A 22,855-nucleotide genomic window follows, 5' to 3' on the forward strand; every position below is an offset into this window, starting at 1 on the left:
CGCTGCACACCTGTGGGCTCCCTCCTGTGCCCGTCTGTGCCTGACCCTGGAGGGACGTGTTTAAACACAACCAGGCTAGCCCTGGGTGGCCTCTTCTGGCCAACGCTGCCGGGGCAGGCCAGGGGGATGAGCCAGGTGACCCGGTGTTTGACCAGGGCCAATGTCAGGGGCTGGCTCCTGGGTGACTGGGCTGAGTGGGCCTCCTCATGCACCAACACTCCCCACCACGAGGTTTCCTGGGAACATGTGGTAGCTGGAGGAGTAGAGCAGAGGCAAAGCACTGATGTTCACTCTGGGATGTGTCATGGCCTTTCAGCTTCCACTAGAAAGACAGCAGGGCAGAGCAGGTCCCGACCCATTATTGCTACTGTGGCTGTTTCCCCCTTCTGTTTTTACACATCCAGTTTGTTCTCTCTCCCTTCCCTCTCCCTAGAGCTGCTGTGGTTTTTAATAAGTATTTTTCAAGTAGCTGGCTGAGACCCTCACAAGGATAATGAGATCATTCGCACCGCAGAGTGCAGAGCCCTGCAAGTCCCGATTGCTATCGCTCCCGGTGGACTGTGCCCACAGGGCCTGTATTTCTGTCGCTGTTCCTCATCCCAAACACAGCAGCATGCCCCGGGCAGTACCGGATGGGATCGGCCGGGGTACGGCTCCCTGCCAACACCATGAATTGTCACTGGAACCGCTCAGAAGTAACCTTTAAGGCTTATTAAGATTCTGCCGACGGAGACGTCGATCTCGCTTTCCCGCTCATGAATCCCATTCCCAGTTCAAGACCTGCCAGCGCTCCGCCTGCCCCGGGCTGAGGCTGAGCTGCGGCGGGAGCAGCGGGCAGACCCGGCACGGGCACTCCCACCACCGGGCACTCCTGCTCCGGGCAGCCCCGGCCCGGCACTCCCTGCACCTGCTCCCCCGGCACGGGCACCCCCATCCCTGGGACAGCCCCGCTCTGGGAACCTCGGCTCGGCAACGCCGGCCGGGAACCCCCGGCTCAGCCCCGACCGGGACCGCGGCAGAACAAAGGTTCTGAGGGGTGCTTGGGGCGTGCCCGGGGGGTGCTTGGTGGTGCAAGGAGGGTGCCCGGTGGTGCAAGGAGGGTGCCCAGACGGTGCTCGGGGATGCTCGAGGGGCGCCCGGAGAGGTTGCTCGGGGGATGGCCGGGGGATGCTCGGCGGGCGGCCGGGGGTGCTCGGTGCGGAGCCGCCCTCACGGGCAGCGCCGCGCGGGCCGAGAGCGACCCCTGCCGGGCGGGAACGAGGCGGAGCGGGGCTTGCCAGCGCGCATGCGCGAGCTGCCGCCGCAGCCGCCCGGCACTGCGGACTCCCGGGGCAGCCCCGGCCCCCCGAGCCCCGCTCCGCTCACCGCAGCTCCCCCTCAGCCCCTTGGGGCACCGCAGCTCCCCCTCAGCCCCTTGGGGCACCGCAGCTCCCCCTCAGCCCCGCTCCGCTCACCGCAGCTCCCCCTCAGCCCCTTGGGGCACCGCAGCTTCCCCTCAGTCCCGTCACCGCAGCTCCCCCTCAGCCCCTTCGGGCACCTCAGCTCCCCCTCAGCCCCTTGGGGCACCGCAGCTCCCCCTCAGCCCCGCTCCGCTCACCGCAGCTCCCCCTCAGCCCCGCTCCGCTCACCGCAGCTCCCCCTCAGCCCCGCTCCGCTCACCGCAGCTCCCCCTCAGCCCCTTGGGGCACCGCAGCTCCCCCTCAGCCCCGCTCCGCTCACCGCAGCTCCCCCTCAGCCCCTTGGGGCACCGCAGCTCCCCCTCAGCCCCTTGGGGCACCGCAGCTCCCCCTCAGCCCCGCTCCGCTCACCGCAGCTCCCCCTCAGCCCCTTGGGGCACCGCAGCTTCCCCTCAGCCCCTTGGGGCACCGCAGCTCCCCCTCAGCCCCTTCGGGCACCTCAGCTCCCCCTCAGCCCCGCTCCGCTCACCCCAGCTCCCCCTCAGCCCCGCTCCGCTCACCGCAGCTCCCCCTCAGCCCCTTGGGGCACCGCAGCTTCCCCTCAGTCCCGTCACCGCAGCTCCCCCTCAGCCCCTTCGGGCACCTCAGCTCCCTCTCAGCCCCTGTCCACCACTGCTACAAGGTGCCCAGAGCAGCTGTGGCTGCCGCATCCCTGGCAGTGTCCAAGGCCAGGCTGGACGGGGCTTGGAGCACCCTGGAAGGTGGAAGGTGTCCTTGCCCATGGCAGGGGTGGAACAACATGAGCAGATGGGGAGTCCTGGCTCAGGACAGCAGAGCAGTGAGGACCTCATTAAAGGACCAGCATCAGTGTCTGCTTTGGGATCAGGGGCTGATAGGTGGACAGAGCTGGAAATGTGCCATCCAGACTTGGTTCCAAGTGGCCATGGATGGTCCATCCACAGTGTTCACTTGCTCTGCCAAGGGGTAACCATTTCTCTGTGCTGAATTCCAGTTTCAGTTTGGTTTGTGTCATCTCACAGACATCAGACCGGGGTGCACTTCTGCCTGCTGATACAAGAGCCTCGTCTGCTCTGTTCCCACTTTCATCTTGCATTCTCATGTGTGACCAAACTACGCCTTGCTCTGCACTAAACCCCTCACAGAACAGCACTTGAGTTGTGCAGTGCCCATGACTCCTTCTGGAACCTTTCCTAGAGCTCCATGGTCCCCCTGCACAAGAGCACTGGCAGCACACAAGTTCCCGCAGCCACGAAGGGCTGTGCCACCACTGCAGCTGGATGTTTGGCCGCACGAGCAGCCACCAGTGTGTCCCACACGCTACTGGGATGTACCAGTGCAGCAGCTGCTGCATGAGCTGCTTGTGCATTCAGGTAAGTACAAACAAGACCTTAAGTCATGTCTTCTTTGGCTCATCTCTGTGAAACAGGGATCACAGCACTTGTTTTGCAGAGGGGCCCTGCAGTTTGGTTCATGATTATCAAGTGGTTTGAGCTCCTGTGATGGAAGATACTGGAGATGGACAAAGGGGCACCAATGGCCTAAAGCTGATGGAGGCCCAAGCAGTGGTCTCACCCAGCTGCCCTGTTTGCTAATCCAAGTGTGTAATCAGCACATACGGGCAACATGTTGGCTTGGGCTGTGTCACACAGCAGCTCAGAACACTCTCACTGTGAGCTCATGCACCCCAAAGAAGGGTGATTGGTGTCTGCGCAGCCACCAAGGATGGGTGACGTGCAGGGGAGGACGGAGCTGGTGGTGGCACGGTCACGAGATGGGTGTCATCGACACACAGCCATGGCACCGGGAACATGCAAACCTCCTTCCACCCCAGCCACTCTGCCCTCCAGCTCTCCTGAATGAAGTCCCAGCTTTGTTTTTCTGATTTCCATTTTGTATCCTAAAATATTCACTCCAAGTTCCGCTTGACAGACATGCCTAATCTAATCTCCATGTCTGCTTTCTAATTTTCGCAGCCAGGATAAAACAAATTGGCTGGCGTTAATTGCCTGTGCAGCGGCCTGGAGCTCTGAGCCGTGATTTACGAGCTTGGAGCAGGCGCTCTGCAACACATTTTTCTTAATTTATTTTTAATGAGTCTCTCAATTAATTTTCTTGGAAACATCTTAATGATGTTGGAGGCGGATGTTAATGAGGTTTGTAGCAGCACCTCATTTTGCATATTTTAACGTACTGAATGGCATGAAGCAAAATCCTGGTCCTAAAACAGAAAAAACCTTGAGACTGGAGAGGACTCCTGGGCTGACATTGCTGCCCAGGCTTGAGGCTGAGGCACTGCATAGGCTAGTTGGTGACTTTGAACATTGTGAGGCTGAAACTGGGTGAGCCCACAGGGATGGCAGGACCCTGGCAGCATGGGGGGGGGGGGGGGGTGAGGAGCCACACTGGGTCATGGTTGGTGGCCAGACACTTCTTAACAGATGGAGTGAAAGCCTGGATACAGAACCTGGGCACTGAGACCCCCGTGCTGGCATGCCCCATGTTGTGGGCACCCCATTCCCTGCACACCCCTTTTGGGCAGGAGTTCTTCAAGACCCAGGGCTGGGCTGCCTGGGGCTGACAACTGCGGGGTGCTCGGGGTGTCTCTGCCGGCCCGCAGGGTCACCGGTAATTGCTGACGCATGTGCCAGCAAGAGGCAGCAGCTGGATCGCCTTTGTTTGCTCCCAGCATGTCAGTCTTCATTAAACTGGAGGGGAATGAAAAAGGATTCACTTTTGTCCCAGCCTGAACATGGCAGCTGTTTAATTTCAATTAAGGTGGCACTGAAAAGAGTAGCATTACGGCAGTAATTAAAGTGAGACAACTCCCACCCCCAGGACTGCGCTCACACAGCAGAGGGGCCAATTTTGACCCCCCCATCCTCCCAGCACCAGCTGAGTATGGGCAGGCAGCTGTGGGTCAGGGCTGTGGGGCTGCCCCACATGCTCACAAGGAGCTGGAGCAGTGTTGAACCCTTCAAGGCAAGCGCTGCTTGCAGCTCAGCACGGTGTGGCACATCTGTGGTACAGAGCGGCATTGCCTGTGGCACCACGTAACATGGCACAGTGCAGCATACATGGCATGAGGCTTTGTCCCATAAAGGCTCCGTGCACTGTGGATACTTTGTGCCCTGGCTGTCACTGCCTGAACAAGACTGAAGTCTGCAGGGAAATTTTATTTCCTCACAGTGGCAGAAACTGTGGCCAAATTCAGTTGTGTTCTGGAAGCAGGGGGTTCAGCAGCTCTGCTCACAGGACTGTTGGTGCTGTGCCTGATCCCATCACCCGTGACTGTGACCTGCTGGTGGAGCAGGTTGTCATGGCAACTGATGATTTCTGCTATGGTACATCTGCGTTCACCTTCTGGGCCCAGTTCAGCCTTGGAAATTTCCAGTTAAAGCACGTACCTGTGAAACTGCACTGAGCGTTGGCAAGGGAGCACACACAGCCCAGAGAGTCCTGTGTCACCTGCGCAGGCAGCAGCAGGTCTATGCTCACACCACCACTGGCACCCAGAGACCCGTGTCACTGATCCCACCTGGGCACTGTGGGGTGGCCCCAGGCAGGGCAGGACAAGTGGACACGCACTCTCAGCCTTTCCTGTGCACACTCAGCCTCCCCAGGGGCCTGTGGCCCATGGCCCTGTCAGGACGTGCCCCTGCAGTAGGTCCCCTCAGCCCTGTCCCTTGTGTGGGTGGCTGAGCACAGGGCACAGCCCTGAGCACTGTCATCCCCACTGTCACCTGGCCCTGGCCACAGCCCAGCAGGGCACCATGAGGGTGGCAAGGCCCTGCCCTGATACAGGGGTGCTGCCATGTCCTGGACCAGTCCTGAGGATGATGCCCAGGACCTGGTGACCTCACAGTGGCATATGGAGTAGTGTCACACAGCATGCCAGGGACACAAGATGGTGAGGAGCATGGCACAGGAAGGCTGTGGTGAGGACTGTGGGCAGCAGTAGGACCAGTTGCTGCTGAGAAGAGGGCTCACAGAGCTCTGCCCCACTTTTCCAGGAGCCCCAGGCTAGGCTTCTCCTGCTGGCAGCAGGTGCTCCTCAGACAGGGAGTGGCAGTGCCAGTACTGTGGGAGGGTGGGGCTGCCCCAGGTAGGGCTGAGTGACTTTGTGGAACTAAGGGTTGTCTGGAAAGGTTATGGTCCTTCCAACAGTGAGAGAGTGGCCAAAATTTGGCACATACGGAGAGGTTTCTGCACCTCAAGATCAGCCTGAAGGCTCCTGTAGAGATCTGCCAGGGGCAAAGGAAACACCACCAGAGCTGACCAGCTCCAGCCAGCGGCTTCAGCAGGAGACAGAGGCCTGGCAGCTCAAGGTGAGCAGTGCCAACCATATGCTCAACCCAGGCACTGGTTGCATAGCCACAGATTGGTGGCCAGGTGGCCAGATTGGAGGCCCTGACCAGCCCTTGCCTGCACCACCAGACACCTCTTCCCCAGGTCTGGGGAGAACACAAGGGCTCAGGGGGATCCAGTCCTCCTGTGGCTGCACTGGTCCCACTGCCACCATTTCCCACAGTGGCCACAGTTCACTGCAGTGTGGAGGGCCAGTGGTGTCAGGGGCTTGGCTATTTGTGAGCCCAAAGGAACTGTCAGAACATGCACACACATGGGGCAGTGCTACCTGGTGGGGAAGGACTGCATCCACCCGTTGGCAACACGGTCCATTGTTGCTCTGCACAATACAAGGACTGCCAGCATTGTCCAGCCCCAGTGCCTGCCCACACAGGAGCTGCAAGATGGGCTGGCTACAGTGGTGAGCTGGACAGATGCTGCTCATGCCTTGTCCTAGGGCCAAAGGCAAGCATTGGTACTGGAGCCACAGCAGGAGCCCAGAGCATGCCAGGACACACAGCAGGAAGATCTGGACACAGCTGAGGTGCTAACCACGATACAGGCATTGCAACTGGACCTGGACTTCTGCAGGGGCACAAACCACAAACAGCTGGTCCAGGTGCAGGAGCAAGAGTGTGCAGTGGAGCAGGAGCACCAGGACTTGGTCATTCTGATGCAGCAGTTCCAGGCACTGATGGGCAAGGTACCAGTGCTGGCACAGCGGCCACAGACCAAGCTGCATGTGTCCCCCACTGCCACTCCACTACAGGCTAGGCACCCTGCCTGCCCAGCAGCCTGTGCAAACACCTGGTGACCCCTTAGGGGAGGGTAGAGAACATCCTGCCAGCCACATGTGGCTCTAGTACCACCTGTACAGAGCAGCCTAGCCACATGACAAGCCTGGCTGGCACAGCCCACCCAGCTGAGCAGAAGGTTCCTTCTGCAGCCTCAGCTCTACACAACAGGGGCACAGGGTGATCCCACACCCTGCTGGGTACTCACAGGTCAGTGATGCACCCCTCCACCTGAAGGACCAGGCAGTGGAGACAGAGGTTACCTCCTCCTTGGGTGCCCACAGTGATTTTGGCACCAGCCATGATATCCCACAGGAAAGCAGAGAGCTGGTCAAGCAGGTTAGTGCCAGCAGCCCCCCAGCCACTACATCAAGCCTAGGAGCAAGGGGAGCACAGCCAGGGGGGCACAGGAGCCATGACAACCACATTGCAGGGCTCACCCCTGCTCCCCTTCCCCCAGAAGCCCTGGGAGAGGGTGGGAGACAACAATGCCAGCCTGCCCCCACCACCTCACACAGCCCTGAGCATCCTGCAGCTCACAGAGGGCAGCTGTGCCTGTGCTCAGGGCAGGGCACATGGCACAAGGCCAACCCACCAACACACTGCCTTCTCTGCAGCTGGGGGCACAGAAACAGAGTCAAGGCCTGCAGTACAGCCCAGCCCGGCTGCAGGAGCAGCTGGGAGCCACCCAGGCCCAGGAGCAACAGAGTCTGCAGCAGCTCAGCAGAACCAACGAAGCCATCCAAGGCCTACACAGAAAAGTGGCAGAGCTGCAGCAACAGGTGAGGGCAAGGCACAACAGCACAGAGATGCAGCCTCAGTCCCAGACCCCTCTCCTGCCTCCAGGAGAGGCCCAACCATGGCCAACCACGCTCTCTGCCCCACAGCTTTGCTGGCAGGTGCAGGACATGGAGAACCTCCAGGCAGAGCTGGCCCAAGCTCGGCAAGAGAGCACCAAGCAGGCGGAAAAGATTGCAGCCTACAAGACACACAGGCAACAGCTTCATCGGGAGCTGAGAAGGATGCAGACCTTCAAGGAGCAAAGCAAACAGGAGGTAAGGATGTCTCAAGTCTTCCTGTGAAAGATCAGGAGTCTGTGCTCAGCCTGTGTCTCTTACTGTGCCATGGGCAGACCTACTCCCTCCAGGAGAAGCTGCAGGAACTGAGCAGCCTAGTCCAACACTGGCAGCAGCTACACCTGGACAGTGAGCAAATTCTGGCTCTGAGAGAAGAGGAGCTGGTTGTCTGCAACTGTCTTTCCTTAAGGAAGAACTCAGCAAGGTGACAGAGCAGGAGCAGGATACAAACAGGCATTCAAGACACACTAGGCAGGATGTAGGAGGAGAACCCGCACCTAAGGTTCAGAACACCTGAGCAGCCCAAGTGTGAGCAGCTGAAAAAGTGAGCAGAATTCCTGGCACAGCCTGGCCTGAAACAGGGCCAGGCCGATGGTCCCAGCTGTGCAGAGACAGCTGGGCACCAGCTGCCTGTCCAGGGCATGGGCTGTGGGAGAATTGCCTTTGCAGGGGTATAGGTCAGGCTCAAAACAGGGACAGGCTGTATTTGTCCTCCAGGTCAATTAAATTTTGTGCCCTGTTCCAGGTTCTACAGAGCAACAACCTGACAGCACCAGCCCTGCGTGACTCTGCAGAGCTACCTCCACCAGGAGGTAGAGCTACCAGAGCTACCTCTTCCAGGACAAGAAGCAGCACAAAACAAAGCAAGGACTAGACTGACAACCTTTAAACAAATAAAATTCTTTCTGTTCTGTAATAAAATTAGTGCCAAGCACCAAAGCCTTCCAGGGCTACAAGCTGTAGAGACCTCAGAATACATTGATTAGGGTAGGTGGGCACCACCCTAGGCCTCAAAGCAACAGGTTGTGCCTTCTCAGAGACCAAAGCGGGCTGGGGTGCGTCGTGGCGTCAGGGCCTCCCCCTGTTCCTTTCGCCCAGGGGTATAGATTTTAGTAGATCTGTCAAAGAGGACAAGGGCAATTAATGGAAAATGCAACCTTTTCCTGCACCTGAACTCCCACAGGGAAGCAGGCAAGCCATGGGCAGGCAGGGCTATCACGCACCTTGCGCTGCCCAGCGGGTTACGGCGCTCCTGCTCCTCCCGGCGGGCACGCAGCTGCTCCTCTGCCAAAGCCATTTCCTCCTCCATGGCAGACACCTCCTCCTTGGCACGGCGCCGGTTCTCCTGGAGCAAGGCAGCAGCAGGTCAGGGACAGCAGACTCCCTGTAGGCCCACAAGCTTGCTCCCTTCATGTCAAAACACACACACAGCAGCAGAATGCAGAGGGCCTGCAGTTTGCCAGCTCATCCAGGACAGAATACTTACCTGGCGTGACTTGCCAGCATGTTTGATACTGTAGAACATAGGACCCAGCTCTGCCAGCCACTCACCATCCACAGCAGTGACACACTGCATGTACTCCTGCAGGGACAAACAGACTAGGATAGCAGGATGGCATTCTTGGGGCCTAGGCACCATTCCTAGAGCCACAGCAGCTCCATTCCTCGCCAGTTGCTGATGGCACTTCTCAGGCTGAGACCATACCCCTTCCAGACAATTCCTCCTGGCCTCAGAAACTGCTACAGGTTGGATTTGACCATAAGGAGGATCAAACATATCCCACAGAAGCCAGAGAAAAATAACGGGGAAGGGACAAACAGATGACACAAACATGTCTAATTGGTATAGATGGAAAAAGCTGATATCTGCCACTCAGACTGATCTCAGTCTCACAGCAAAGCCCTCCCATCTCCCCTGGAGCACTCATCACCCTTCCTGCTAGCCCTCAGCTCAAGCTCACCTTGGTAGTCATAACCAATTCATGGTACACAATGTAGTCTGGTGTGTAGCCCATGCCAAACAGAGAGCTCGTGGGGTGCAGGTGGCAGGGCATCCCTGTGCGGATGTTCACATACTCCCCAATACCCTGCAAAGACAAGTGTGCTTAGGCCACCTGTTCCCAGGCTGCTGTTCCCTTGCAGTCCCCAGGCAGCTCAGACACCTCTCACCTTCAGCTTTGCAGCCTGATGGAAATATGCAGCACAGATGCACTTCCTGACAACATCCCAGTCTGTACCACAGGATGCCAGGCTCATGCGCTGCTGCACCATAATGTCCTTGAGCTGGGCACGCACCTCCCGCACCTGCAAAGGTGTGTGCTGATCAGATCCCTCTTCTGCACAAGGCTGTCTCCCCCAGCCTTACAGCCACAGCCTCACCTTCCGCATGGCCTTGGCATGGATGAAGTGCTGATTGCACCACAGGGTAGAATAGCTGTTGTTTTTCCACTGCAGGTAAACATTCAGGTAAGTCAAGTGATCACTCTCTGGAACAGCAAATTTCTCCCGCACTTGGTCACTCTCCTCCTCTCGGCCCTGAAGGGTAAGCAAAGAACATGGGTTAGTCAAAGGGCAGGGAAGGGCCCTGAGCTGCTGGAACAGCAGCATCTCATACCTTAGGCCGGTAAAAGATGGCAGGCACCGACAACATGGAGACAACAAGCAAGATCTCAGAGCTGCAACCCATGTCACAGGAGACAATAAGCATTTTGGAGAGTGCAGGGTCCAGTGGGAACTCCACCATGAGGCGCCCCGTAGAAGTCAGACCACCTGTAGGAACAGAACAGGGATCACTGATCAGCAGCTGGGCAGGCCCCAGTTCCATGGGCTGGCAGCCTACCCCAGCTGCCAATACCTGTGTTATCCAGGGCCCCCAGGATCCACAGCTGGTACATGGAGTTCAGCATATTGTCTTCAGGGGGCGGATCCATGAAGTGGAACTGCAACAGGTCTTGCACACCCAGGGACTTGAGCAATAGCACTACATTGGCAAGGTTGGTGCGCTGGATCTCAGGCACCGTGGTCGTCAGGAGCTCATTCTTGTAGGCACTCTGGGTGTAGAGCCTGGGAAGAGAGGCCAAGAGCATGCTCCTCCTGTTCGGCCACTGCGCTCCTTACAGATGTGCCAGCTTGGCACAGGGCAGCAACCCTGCACCCAACAGTAGGACTCTGGGGAGCCACTAACAGTCCAGCCAAAGTGGGGTCTCCCCATCACATTGGGGTATTTGGGCTGCAGCACAGCACATGCCCAAGCACAGCCCCTCCCTGGTCTCACAGCATAGCCGGGGAAAGGCCTTTGGCTTGGTTCTTATCTCAATGGCATCCAGGGCAGACCAGCCACAAGTGAAGATGGGCATAGGAAGAAAGTGGAGCACATCTTTTTCTCTGCTGAAGGACTGGGTCCAGAGAAGGCCTTCAGGCCTGCCTACTGCCCACACCCTCACCAAAGTTCAAGATAATGAACAGCTCCAGTGAGAAAAAGATCTACAAAACTTGATGCCAAGCTGAGGATACAACAGGAACACCAGTGACATGCCTACCTGAAACAGTGGCCTGGGCCTGTCCGGCCAGCTCGGCCAGCCCTCTGATTGGCATTGGCCTGACTGATGGGGTAGATCTGCAGTGCATCCATGCCTATACGGGGGTTGAAAACCTTCAGGGCACAAGAAAGTCACACAGAAGTAAGAGGAAGGCTGGATCGTGACCTCAGAACTCCCTCAACCTACCCCAGAAACCAGAGACAGACAGTATAGAAAACCCTGGCTCACCTTCAATTTGCAGTAGCCAGAGTCAATCACAAACATGATACCATCCACTGTCAGTGAGGTCTCTGCAATGTTAGTGGCAACGATGCACTTCCTGACCCCATCAGGAGCCTGCAAGCACACTGCATGTCAGTCACACCCCTGGGCATGGCTCTGCTCCACTGAGGACGAGTGCAGAGCGGCAGATGGATGGGGGTGACTCCTGGGAAGTGGGGTGTGGTACATGCTTTCTCTCACCCTCCACGTACAATACTAACATATATCTACACTTCTCACTCCTGCTCTGTACTGTCTCCTGCTCCAGCTTTCCCTGTCCCCACCCTAATCACAAAGCACACATCAGCACCTTCTGGAAGATCTTGGCCTGCAAGTCTGAGGGCAGCTGAGAGTAGATTGGCAGTACAGCAAGAGCAGGTGCCTTCTCCAGCTCCTCAAGGTGCTCCACAATTTGCTCTGAGGTCACCTAGACACAAAGAGGGGTGAAAACATCAGACTGAAACGAGGGGGTAGGATAGTGCCTGTCCTTCCAACTCACCTCGATATCCTCCTGGCCAGGCATAAAGACGAGGATGTCTCCAGGAGCACCAGACAAGTGGACCTGCAAGGCTTGTTTCACTGCAGCCTCCACATAATCCTCCTGTGGGGTCTGAACAGCACAGCCCAGGTTAATATGGACCAGTATCCTTACCTGCCCTGTCCTACGTACAAGACTGTAGCACACCATAGCCGCTCCTCCCCTGTCCTGTGTGTCTCCCTCAGAAACAGTACAGCTAGGTCACAACCCCCTCCTGCCAACAGCATTTCCATCCACAAAAGTAACGACACCTTGCTGAAAAGAATATCCACAGGAAAAGTTCGCCCAGGAATGTGGAAAATGGGAACGTTTCCAAAGAAGGAGGCAAACTTGTCTGCATCCATGGTGGCTGAAGTAACAACAAGCTTCAGATCCGAGCGTCGGGCGACCACCTAGGAATCAGATGAAAGGAACAATATAAGGCACATTTATGCATGGCTGTGGGCTGTTTTCATTCTTACTGAGACAATGGCACAGGACAGAACTTCTGCTGTACTCCAGAGGCACTGGCTGTGCATGCCAGGCAACACTGATGCTCTATGGTCAGTGCAGTTGAAAAGACCCGCCAGCCTCGGTCCAGGAAACCTTAATCCAGCAAAGTCCTCTGTATAGGCAGTTCTGACATTTAGCCAGCAAGACTCTGGTAGGATTACAGAAAACTGAACCCCCCAGATCCAAGGACCAGGATGCTGGAGCAGTTAAGTGCAGAGATGTGGCAGCTCTGCCTCCCTCTCCTAGTCCTGTCAGAGAAGGGCTGTCCCAGATGATGTGGCCCCTGCTGCTGTCACAGCCCAGGATCACACCCACCTCCCGGAGCAGCCCAAACAGCACGTCAGTGTTGAGCGAGCGCTCGTGTGCCTCGTCCATGATGATGGCACTGTAGTTGTCCAGGTCAGCCTCCCGCAGCGACTCACGGAGCAGGATCCCATCTGTCATGTACTTGATCACCGTGTTCTCAGACGTGCAGTCCTCAAAGCGGATGGCATAGCCCACCTGGCAGGGCAGAGATACCAGCAGTCTTCCAACAGTCCCATGCACTCTCTGTCTTGGGGTGACACCCCTGCACTCCCTTCCAGACTCACCTCCTCCCCCAGACGCACCCCCATCTCCTCGCTGACCCGCTTGGCCACTGACATGGCAGCCACTCTACGGGGCTGTGTGCAGCCGATCATGCCATAATCAGTGTAGCCGTCCTCATGGAGATACTGTGTCAGCTGAGTTGTCTTCCCACTCCCTGTCTCCCCCACCACGATCACAATGCTGTTGTCTCTGAGGGAAAGGAAAAGGTATTTCTTCATACACCTTCAAAGAAGGGCTCTTGTGTTCTCTAGCTAAGCATCATCCTAGTCAGGTGGGAGAGCTGAGCAAACACAAAGCAATGGGTTTTGTTTCCTGAGAGTACAGCTTCCCAATGGTCATGATTCTACAATTCCTCAACGGAGCTCCCAAACGTAGGCCAATGCCCTGGGGATGCCCTGGCAGCCATACCTGAGGATGGAGAGCAGTTCCTGCTGTACAGCAAAGATGGGCAGGTATTGTCTCTGCTCCAGGATCGATTTCTTCTTGGCAAACTCGCTGCTGGCTTCACTTTTTTCTTTCATGTGTTCAGCAAACTTCTGCTCTGTTCTAAGGAAACACTGCAAGTCCTGAAACTGCCTCTCCACACACTTCGCTATGCCCGTAGCCCCCGTTACCAGCTGAGCAGGGTAATTCAGAACAAGCCCCTACTTATAATCCACTTTGCCATCTTCTGTCACCATCTCGTCCTTCTCCTCCTCTTTCTTGATCCCCATAATGTCTCCCAGTTTGGTGCCTGCTAGCTCCCAGTGCTTGTGCTGAGCCTGGAAGTAGAGCGAACAGCGTAACTTTGCCACAGCAAACACAGACAAAATTCTTCCCCAATCCTACTCCTAAGACTAAGAAAAGGATATTAGTACCCCAGTTCCCCAATGCAGAATGCACACTCCACTCCTACATCAGGTTCCCCTCTTCCAAATGAACTAAAGCAGAATTTTAAGGCACTGAGATAGATACAGAGACTTCAGGCAAAGGATTACCAACGGCCTCCTAAGAAAATAGCTCCAGCTGCTGACCCTTCCATTAAACCTAAACAGATGTGAACCAGAGATAATCTTCCTGCCCTTGCCAAGCGCTAACAGGCTTTTCTCCCATCTCTGCTGCCAATATAGCCACCACCACCATTCCACTCATAATTTAAGTAGGTCAAATCCAGCCCAGTTTCAATGTACAAGGAACACACCTGTACTTTCCCCACTGCTATTACGTGAGCTTTAGAAAAAGTCCCTAGAAAACACTCCCAAAAACTAACCTGCTACCTTACCCCATACTTCTCCTCACAACTCTTCTGCTGAGATGTGACAAGGTAAATCCTGCTGCCATACTGCCTGCTGACAGTCCCTAAGCTACCTGGCATTCTTTCACCTGCTTCCTTCTCCCATAATCCAAATGTTCAAATGCATGGTGATTCATGTCCTAAGGCAGCGCACAAGAAAATCACACCACAACCGCTGCTGTGAGGCAATGCAGTAAGCTGGGCTGCTACGATGTCCCAGGTCACAAAAATATGAACTCCTTATCGTCCCTGCTGCCAAAGCCTGAATGCTGCAGAGTCCAAACAAAGCTCTGAGGAACTACATAGGGTGTACAGCAGGCAGTAAGGCACAGGGCTACAGCATACCCTCTTACGCTCCTTCTGCTCCCGGTGCTTGCGCACCAGCTGGCTGCCTTTCCGAGCGATGATGGCCAAATCCGAGGTGGCATCCTTCACAGGGATGACTGGCTCTGGCTGCAGAGAAAAGGCATTGCTTTACTAAAAAGGCCTCACATGTACAGGGCTCCCTGCCATCAGTGCCTTCAGCCACAGTCTCTACCTGCTTGGTGAAGACAATCCTTCCATCTAAGAAAGGAGGCACTAGATTGTGCACCAACAAATGCACTTTAGCAGAGTTATCCTCCTCAAAATCTTCATCCACCTCAATCCGATGGACCACACCACTGGTCAGCATGCGATTTGTCTCCCAGCGCTCATTATCCTGCAGAAAACAATGTACCAGAAACACAATGAAGCCCCACAAAAAGCCACAGACATCACACTAGAACACCAAGCTTGGGCCTGGGCTCTGCACTGGCAACAGGATGGTTCAAACCTAGTGAGCCTCAAAGTAAGCAAAAGGGAAGGAACAGTAATTGGAAAGAGTAGAGTACAGGAAACTACCCACACGAAACACATGGTCAACAGGTTTGTCCCCAAGAAAATGCAGGACAGACACTGCCTGCAAGGCAGTCAGAATACATCAGGAAGCCTGGACACCATCCTGCTCATGTAAAAAGAGCAGCTGTCTCCAGCATCCACAGGGCCAACAGCAGACAGCCCCAGTAATGTACCTTGCACTTAGAACAGCAGGAGCATGGTCCTCTGCACTTCTGCTACCCTGGACACTGCAATCCACCAGCCACTCCAACTGGGAATTCTGCCCATACAGGAGTTGCAGGGCTGGGTTTTCCAGGGGAACTCAACCACAGTTTCCCTCTGAGCACTCCTTCAGCCTGGCCCAAGAGTGTCCTTCTCCACCTGGGAGCAAGGGCTCAACAAGTGGATCTTTCAAGAGGCAGCAAACCCCAGGTGTTCAGAGCAGCCAACCCTGCGTCTTGGCCTTACCTCATTGATCTGCCGCCGCTGTGCCGAGATCCGCTTCTGCCTCTGCTTGTGCAAGTGCTGCTCACGCTTCTTCACGTACTCCTCAGAGGAGTAAGCCAGAGGGTTGTGAAACTCATCATAGCCCTCATCCATCATGTACCAGTCCCGGTCAGCTTGCTGGGAAGGGAGAGGTGCAGCACTGAGTTCTGCCCATCCCCATCCCCATCCAGGAGGCCCCAAGCCCCTGGCCCGTGCCAGACTCACCCGCTGGTCGTCTTCCCACTGCTGCCGCTCCTCTTCCGTCTCAAAGGCAATGCCCTCCTCCCCTTCGGTGCGCCGCCCTGGGGTGAGCCAGAGAGCCCAGAATGTTCCCAAGGAAACTCGAACTCTGTGCCACAGGAAAGGGGATTCCACACTGCCCACCCCAGGCAGCTCAGCCCAGATTGCTCACCTCTCCCTCTGGACAGGCGTGGTGTGGCCCCCAAGTGCCTCCGGTCATCAGCCCATTCGTTGTACTTGTATGATGGGGTCGGTAACGGCGTCTTATCAGAGTACCGGCTCCTCACAGACCTGAAACACAGCAGGTGGCACGGACTGGTGCCCAGCCAGAGCCTTCTCACACACACAGAGTCCCCTCTGCAGCCCCATAGCCCAGAGCACAGCCTCAGGCCGCGGTACCTGTCCCGCTCCCGCCGGTCCGTGTCCCGCAGCGATGGCAGCCGGTGGCCACGCTCTGAGTCCCTGTAGGAAGGGCTGGGAGATGGAGACTCCCACTGTGAGCGATGGGCACTGCTGTAGCCACCATCATCCTCCTCCCAGCTGGAGCGAGACGGTGTGGCTGCATCTGGTACAAGAGATGGGGTTTGACACCTGTTGTTCCAGCAGCAGCTCTGGGCACCTGGAGCCACCTAACGACTTTCAAGGAGCATGGAAAGAGGATACCCACTGGCCCTCCCTCTAAGAGAAGGGACTGACTTAGTGATTCCAAGGAATTTCAAAGGATCATATTTCCATCACAAAGACCCAGAGCAGACCCCACCGAGATCTCTGCTAAGATCTGCCAGAGTTTCAAACACGCACAGCTGGCACATTGCTCCCAGATCCGAGTTGAGCTGGGAGTTTTATGCTTGCCTCAACCACAAACATTACAAGGTACAAGCTTTTCTATCACCCGTGTCCTGCAAAAACAGGAGGAAGCATAAAAAACTCCAAGCATAAAAAAATCCAAACTCTGTTAGGTCTCACAAAAGAGTTTTAGCAGGTCCCACTCCTACCTTTGGGCCGATGTCGGGGGCTCTCAGGTTCACCCCTCCTGCTGCTCCGCTCTGATGAGCCGTCCCTCTCTGATCTGCTGTGATGACTCCTGTCCCGCTCCTCTGCAAAAACAAAATAGGATCAGGTGCCTATCGCACAAACAGGCTTCGCAAGTCTGCTGCCTGTTCAATCACCACAAACATTAGTAAAGGCTACAAAAAAGGCAAAGGACAAACCCAGACCCAAACCAAGAAGCACGCAAAGGTCTCTGAGCAATTACCACGGTCTCGTTTACGATCGTGGTCCCGATCCCTACTGCGTTCCTTCTTCCGCTCCTTCTCCTTGGAGGAGGCAAAGACTCCATGTTCCCGCCGCTCCCTTTCCCGCTGCCGGCTGCGCTCCAAGAACTCCTCGCTTACACCCCCTGTGTAGGAAGGTGTCTCCACGTGGACTGAGCGGTAATGTCTGGACAGGCAGAGCAGAGAGGAGAAATGCTCAGAAATGCTGAGCAACAGATGCCCTTCGGCTGGTCCCGCACAGCTCCAGTCGGAGTCTGTGCTGCATGGACCCGCAGTCCCCGCAGTCTCCCTCCCTCCAAACCAGCGGCCGCAGGCCCGCCTGTCACCGACTGTGCCCACCCTGCGCTGCCAGCCCGGCCGGGCGCGCCAGCGCCGGCACCCGGAGCCCCCCTGCAAACGCCACCTGTTCCTGCGAGCTCTGCGGTCGCTCCGGTTGGCCTCGTCCTCTTCCTCTTCCTCGGCGCTGCCCGCCTCGTCACGGCCCTCTTCCCAGTCCTTATAGGATGCGACACGGGATCGCTTCCCCCCGGCCGCCTCCTCCTGCCGCTCCCGCCGCTTCTGCGCGGCCAGCACGTCCAGTCCCAGCAGGGAGACGCGCGGGGCCGGGGCCTTAAAGACGTGCTGCTCGGCGCCCCGCGCCCGCAGCACCAGCCCGCCCGCCTCGCCGCTCGGGCCCGTCCCCGACAGCCGATGCAGCGACTCCTCGCCTGCCTCCATCGTGGCCGCAGCGCTGCGCGGGCCCCGCAGTTCCCTCAACGCCGGTAACGCGGCTCCCAGAGCGCCGCCATAGCCGCCCCACAGTGCTCGGCGGGAGGAGCCGCTCTAGCCTCGCGCACCATAGAGACGGCGGGCAGAGCCTATGGCAGAGCTGCCACCATAGAGTGCCGACAGGCCGCGCCCCCTGCCGGAGCGGACTTCCGGCTACGCAACCTGCCCGTGGTCACATGGGCGCGGAGTCCCGGACGGACAGCGGGGACAGCAGGACGGACAGCTCATAATAGTCTCCTCCTGCAGGTCATTTCTGCTTGGGGCTGCCTCCTCGCCCCTTTTCTCACCACCTCGTTCGCCCTGGCGCAGCGCGTGGGCTCCAGATCGCCTACCCCTGGTGCCTGCAGCCAGCATAGTTCCCAGCAGGAAGAGTACAAACAGGCCCACCTTGCTTAGCACCAGGCTCCCGGGAAGCTGCCAAGCCCTGACAGGAAGCCAGTGTGCCAAGTTTCCCACCAGCGGTAAACAATTTTGGTGAAGTGCTGTTGTGCAATCTTGCTCTGCAGCGTGGATTGTGAGAGGCTGCTGAGGGAATGCTTTCTGCAGGGCGAGCTGTTGCTCAGGAAAAGCCCGAGATGACTGCAGTGAGCTCGGGGTGAAGGAAAAGTCAGCACCAGAGATCCCAGAGACAAAACCAACAAACAGCAGCACCTTTGATCAGGCCCTTTCCAGAGCTAAGAGGACATGACTTGCAGCCATCTCTGAAACAGCTGTGTCCTGGCACCCAGCACCATCACTGCCTTCCCTCCTGCCCCAGGGCCTAGCCTCAGGCAGCAGTCTCTGCCAGGGAAGGCCGGATGCACTTGTCAGTCCAGCCCAGAGCTCAGCTACCCTGGCGGCTTCTCCCACCAGGAAAAGTGAGAGCAACATGGAGAGCTGATTCTGCTCAGCTGAGGAGAGCTAAGCTGCATCACTCCAGCCCATGGGGTGTTCCAAGAGCAGCACAGAGGACCAGGTGAGCAAAATGTTTATTGACACTCAGTTCTGCTGTCCACAGGGAAGCCAAAACACAGCCCTGAAAAAGCAGCAGTGTCATGAAGGTCCTGGAACCAGGACCTCATCTCAGTCCCAGTCTGCCCAGCACTGGAATTGTCACACCTGTCCCTGTCTGCCACGGCTCCTCCCAGCTAGACTTTCATTTTGCAGCCTGTCAGCAGCGGTGATCTGCTCCAACTGCCTCCATGACATTCTTGAAGCCCTGCTCCCTAACCAGGGATGGTGTGTGCTAGGACTGGGCTGGCACTGCTTGGGCACCAGCACACAGCTGTCCTGAGCTGTGCTAGGACCAGGGGCTCTCTGGGGACGTGCCTGGCCTCCACTCACCTGAGCAGCTCCTCCAGTTCGCGCTTGACTGTCCCCACCACTGGTGGCCCGTGGAACACAAGCGCTGTGTACAGCTGCACGAGCGAGGCTCCGGCACGGATCTTCTCCAGGGCATCTTGCCCACTGCTCACCCCCCCCACGCCAATGATGGGCACCCGGCCTGAGGGCAGGGCGCCAGGTCAAGCTGGCACAGGCAGTGCCAGCAGGTGCCCCCAGCCCTGCTGTGCCCTCACCTTGAGTGAGAGCGTACATGTCCCTGATGGTCTGCGTGGAGAGCTCCCGCAGGGGCTTCCCGCTGAGGCCGCCGGGCTCCGTGCGCTGCCGGCTCCGGAGGCTGCTGGGCCGGCTCACCGTGGTGTTGCTCACTATCAGCCCATCCACACCGAGCTGCAGGGGCAGTAGTGTGAGGACACAGCTCCCACAAGCAGCCCAACCTCCCCTTCCCCTCCTGCCAGGTCAGGACCACCCAGCACATAACCCAAAGCGTGCCTGGGGACAAAGCTGGCCCTCACTGCCTGGGTGACACACGTGGGCCTTCACAGACTCTGACCAACCCAGGACACCATCCCTGTAGCAGCCAGAGAGCTGCAGGCATACGTGTCCTTCCAAGAGGTGACTTGCCGGGACCACCATGGTCCTGCCTCCAGTGGCCTCCCCTTCCTACTTCCTCACCTCACAGACAACGCTGGCGATGTCCTGCTTGTCCTGTGCAGTGAGGTCAGGGGCAATCTTCACCAGCAGGGCTGGCTTCTGCTTGCAGGGCAGCAGGTCCCTCTCCACCAGCACCTGTTGGTGCACATGGCAGTGCACGGCAGGGAGAGGCCTCCTGCCCCAGCTAGGAGCTACGGACACCCACTACCACAGGCAGTACAGGGACAGGCCCTGCTCCTCTACTTGGCACCAAAACCAGGAAAGGGACCCTTGGCACAGGGCCTGGAGCACACAGCAGGCACAGGACCCCAGTGATGCCTGAAGTTGTGGGGTGGATGGCTCGCTGCCTCTTGCAGGAGCAAATAGAGGGTAATGCCTCACTGCTCCTGAGCCCTTTGCTGGGATACAGTGCCCTAGTACAGCCCACGGCAGCAGCCAACAGGGACATCTCAGTGGTCCTGCCCACCATGCAGGAAAACCACCCCCATTCCTCCCTGTGCTCAGGCAAATCCACTGGCTGCAGCAGTGCAGCTACTGCCAGGAAATGAGGTGCATCCAGTGCTCTAGCTGTGCTTTGGGCTGGCTGGGGGGAGGCACCTACCTTGCTCAGCAGGTCCCGCAGCTCAGCCTTGCCCTGCAGGTCCCGCAGCCCCGGGGTGTTCGGGCTGGACACGTTCACAACAAGGTAGTCAGCCAAAGGGCCCAGTGTCCGGACCCCAGCCACATAGTCAGCTGCAGCATCAGTAGAGCTCTTGTTCTTGCCCAGGTTGACTCCAAGAGGCATCCCAGCTGCAACCCAGACACAGCTGAACCAGGGCAGCAGGACCAACCACCACCCAATGGCCAGATCACCCAAAAAAGGAGGTCCCAGGACCAGCTAAAGTTAAGATGAGGATATATATATATATATAGCCCATGTATTTAATGAGAATGGCCTGGGACTGTCCTGCAACCACATTGCCTCAGCCACCCCAGTCAGCACCTTTCAGCACCACAGCCTTCAGCCTGGCAGAGGCTGCCCACAGGACCTGCTCTGCTGGGGTCCTCTTGGCTTTGGCTATGTTAGCAGACACATCCTCCCCAAAGCAGCAAATGGAGCTTGATCCCAGAGAAAACAGCAGGAGAAATGTGTCTAGTCACAATGCCAGGGGTGAGACTATAGCCCCAAGAGAGTCCTGCTGTCCAAGTGTTCCTCCAGCCAAGGTGCTCCTGTGCCTGGATACTGGCATTACACACGAATCCTGGCCTACAGGTACCTGGGAGATGCCCAAACCTACCCTGCAGACCCCAAGAGCAAAGGCTTACAAGCTTGTCTCACCAGCAGTGAGCCTGATCTGTGTCTCCTGCCGGGCTCGCAGCCTGCGCTCCACCGCGATGTGGCCATGGCTGTTGAATCCATACCTGCACCAGGACAGAGGGGGTTCAAGGCTGGGTTATGTCTGCAGGTCCTGAACAGGACATGTGAGAAACGCGAGGCAGATGTGTGGTCTCTGCAGCTTTGCTCAGCACATCCAACCAAAAGCCACCACAGCTCCAAAGACATAGGGCCACCCAAATATTCACCCTCCCTCACGGTGGGCAGACTGTAGGACATTGCAGAACAGCTGCCCTCGGATCCCACCTGTTGATGACTGCCTCGTCCTCTGCCAGCCGGAAGACCCTGGGCTTCGGGTTCCCTTCCTGGGGCTTGGGCGTCACAGTCCCCACTTCCACAAAGCCAAAGCCCATCTTGTACAGCCCGTCCACAGCCTCACACTGCTTGTCGAAGCCAGCAGCCAGGCCCAATGGGTTGCGGAATCGCTGCCCGAAGACTCGCACCTCCTGCGGGGCTGAGGCAGAGCCCACAGACTCCAGGAACCGTTGCCAAGGCCTCACTCCAGCCCCCCTCCCGACAGAGCCGGCCGCCTCCCCTGCCCTTCAGGGTGTCCTTATGGGGTGCCTGCCAAGGGTCCCTCGTCGCCCGCCACGGACTTGACGGGACGCAGCCGCCCGCGCACCACGCCGGGCTCTGCCACCCAGCCCTCACCCCTCGGTTCTGAGCGCCCTCCGACCTTCCCACTCCCCGCCCTGCTTCCCGCGCGGTTCCCCCCTCCTCCTCCGCCGCCCTCGAGACGCACCAGCGCGGGGCTGTCGGGACGGGTGGAGGGCAGCAGCCCAAGGGCGGCGGCGCGTAGAGCCAGGCCATGGGCGGCCTCGGGAGGCAGCGCCCGGAGCGCGGGCATCACCGCCGTGTACAGCCGCTCGTCGCCTGCCGCCAGCGCCGATCCCAGAAGCAGCCCGCAGCCTCCCAGCGCCAGCGCCCGCAGCCGTCCCTGTGCCAGGGCGTCAGCAGCGCACCAGCCACGGTTCCCCACCGCAACCGCACTCAGCCCATCCCCTCCCTTCCCCACCCCGCAGCCCGGCCCCGATCCCTCACCACCCGTCCCTTCCCGTCCCGCCCCGGCACTGCCCGCCCCAGCTGCCACCGGCCAAGGCCAGCGGTCCCCAGGCTCCCATGGGCGGCCCCGCCAGGCCGGCCCCGGCTCCCCACAGGGCCCCGGGGCCCCCCCGACCGCTCACGCGCAGCGGCGCCGCCATCACGCTCAGCCCGACACGCGAGGACACTTCCGGGGACCCCTTCTGTGATTGGCCGAGGCCGTACCGCTCCAGCCAATAGCGGCGCAGCAGAGGCGGCGACGAGAGGCCCGGCCCGCGCTTTATTGAAGGAGGGGCAGAAGGCGAGCCCCGGGAAGCGAGCAAGGACGGGACGGGGACAGGGACAGGGACAGCCACGGCACAGGTGCAGAGTGTCACCACAGTCCCGGGATGCCTCGCCCGCGACTCGGATAGGGTAAACAAGGTGCTGCTGCGTATCCCATCAGACCACCCTCAGTGCCTTGCCTCCAGACCTCGATGGGCCATAGCTGCTCAGCACCCGCATCAAAACCCCGAGGCAGCGGCAGAGCCTGTCTCGCTCTGCCCTCTCGGGGGCTAGTCACATACCCAACAGGCCCAGGCAGATACTGGTACCCTTCTGCAAACTGCAAATGGACTCCACCGAGAACACCATCAAGGCCAATGAGGGCTCCCCAAGAGAAAGCCTCTGCTGGCAGGCATGGAGCCGTCATGGAGGCAGCCAGGAACAGTGCCCAGAACATCATGCACAGCTTCC

General features: G+C 58.1%; 3 protein-coding genes across 4 annotated transcripts; 1 reads left to right on the forward strand and 2 right to left on the reverse strand.

The window, feature by feature from the left end:
* Positions 1-2,149: 2,149 nt before the first annotated feature.
* On the forward strand, positions 2,150-8,304 carry LOC118691057 (polyamine-modulated factor 1-binding protein 1-like). The gene is made up of 4 exons (XM_036390089.2): positions 2,150-2,788; positions 7,174-7,338; positions 7,444-7,611; positions 8,159-8,304. The coding sequence occupies exons 1-4, from the start codon at positions 2,696-2,698 to the stop codon at positions 8,285-8,287; spliced, it is 555 nt and encodes a 184-aa protein (XP_036245982.1). The 5' UTR covers positions 2,150-2,695; the 3' UTR covers positions 8,288-8,304.
* On the reverse strand, positions 8,298-18,594 carry DHX38 (DEAH-box helicase 38). Its single transcript, XM_036390075.1, has 26 exons — positions 17,366-18,594; positions 16,944-17,128; positions 16,684-16,785; positions 16,088-16,253; positions 15,861-15,979; positions 15,674-15,750; positions 15,431-15,586; positions 14,643-14,804; positions 14,450-14,557; positions 13,480-13,592; positions 13,240-13,377; positions 12,834-13,020; positions 12,559-12,744; positions 12,003-12,143; positions 11,713-11,823; positions 11,524-11,640; positions 11,181-11,288; positions 10,953-11,065; positions 10,268-10,476; positions 10,028-10,182; positions 9,793-9,948; positions 9,583-9,717; positions 9,375-9,500; positions 8,900-8,995; positions 8,637-8,758; positions 8,298-8,531 (listed from the first exon to the last, which is right to left on the reverse strand). The coding sequence occupies exons 1-26, from the start codon at positions 17,677-17,679 to the stop codon at positions 8,447-8,449; spliced, it is 3,687 nt and encodes a 1,228-aa protein (XP_036245968.1). The 5' UTR covers positions 17,680-18,594; the 3' UTR covers positions 8,298-8,446.
* An 87-nt stretch (positions 18,595-18,681) lies between these two features.
* Positions 18,682-22,290, reverse strand: DHODH (dihydroorotate dehydrogenase (quinone)). Of its 2 annotated transcripts, XM_036390088.2 has the most exons (9): positions 22,264-22,290; positions 21,822-22,016; positions 21,326-21,525; positions 21,023-21,105; positions 20,306-20,493; positions 19,726-19,839; positions 19,287-19,440; positions 19,054-19,213; positions 18,682-18,935 (listed from the first exon to the last, which is right to left on the reverse strand). In XM_036390088.2, the coding sequence occupies exons 1-9, from the start codon at positions 22,279-22,281 to the stop codon at positions 18,881-18,883; spliced, it is 1,167 nt and encodes a 388-aa protein (XP_036245981.2). In that variant the 5' UTR covers positions 22,282-22,290; the 3' UTR covers positions 18,682-18,880. The 2 variants fall into 2 exon arrangements, with proteins under 2 accessions (XP_036245981.2, XP_054372166.1); XM_054516191.1 differs by lacking the exon at positions 19,726-19,839.
* Between the last annotated feature and the right edge of the window lie 565 nt (positions 22,291-22,855).

This window comes from Molothrus ater, chromosome 12 (genome assembly GCF_012460135.2).
Source record: "Molothrus ater isolate BHLD 08-10-18 breed brown headed cowbird chromosome 12, BPBGC_Mater_1.1, whole genome shotgun sequence".
NCBI lineage: Eukaryota > Metazoa > Chordata > Aves > Passeriformes > Icteridae > Molothrus > Molothrus ater.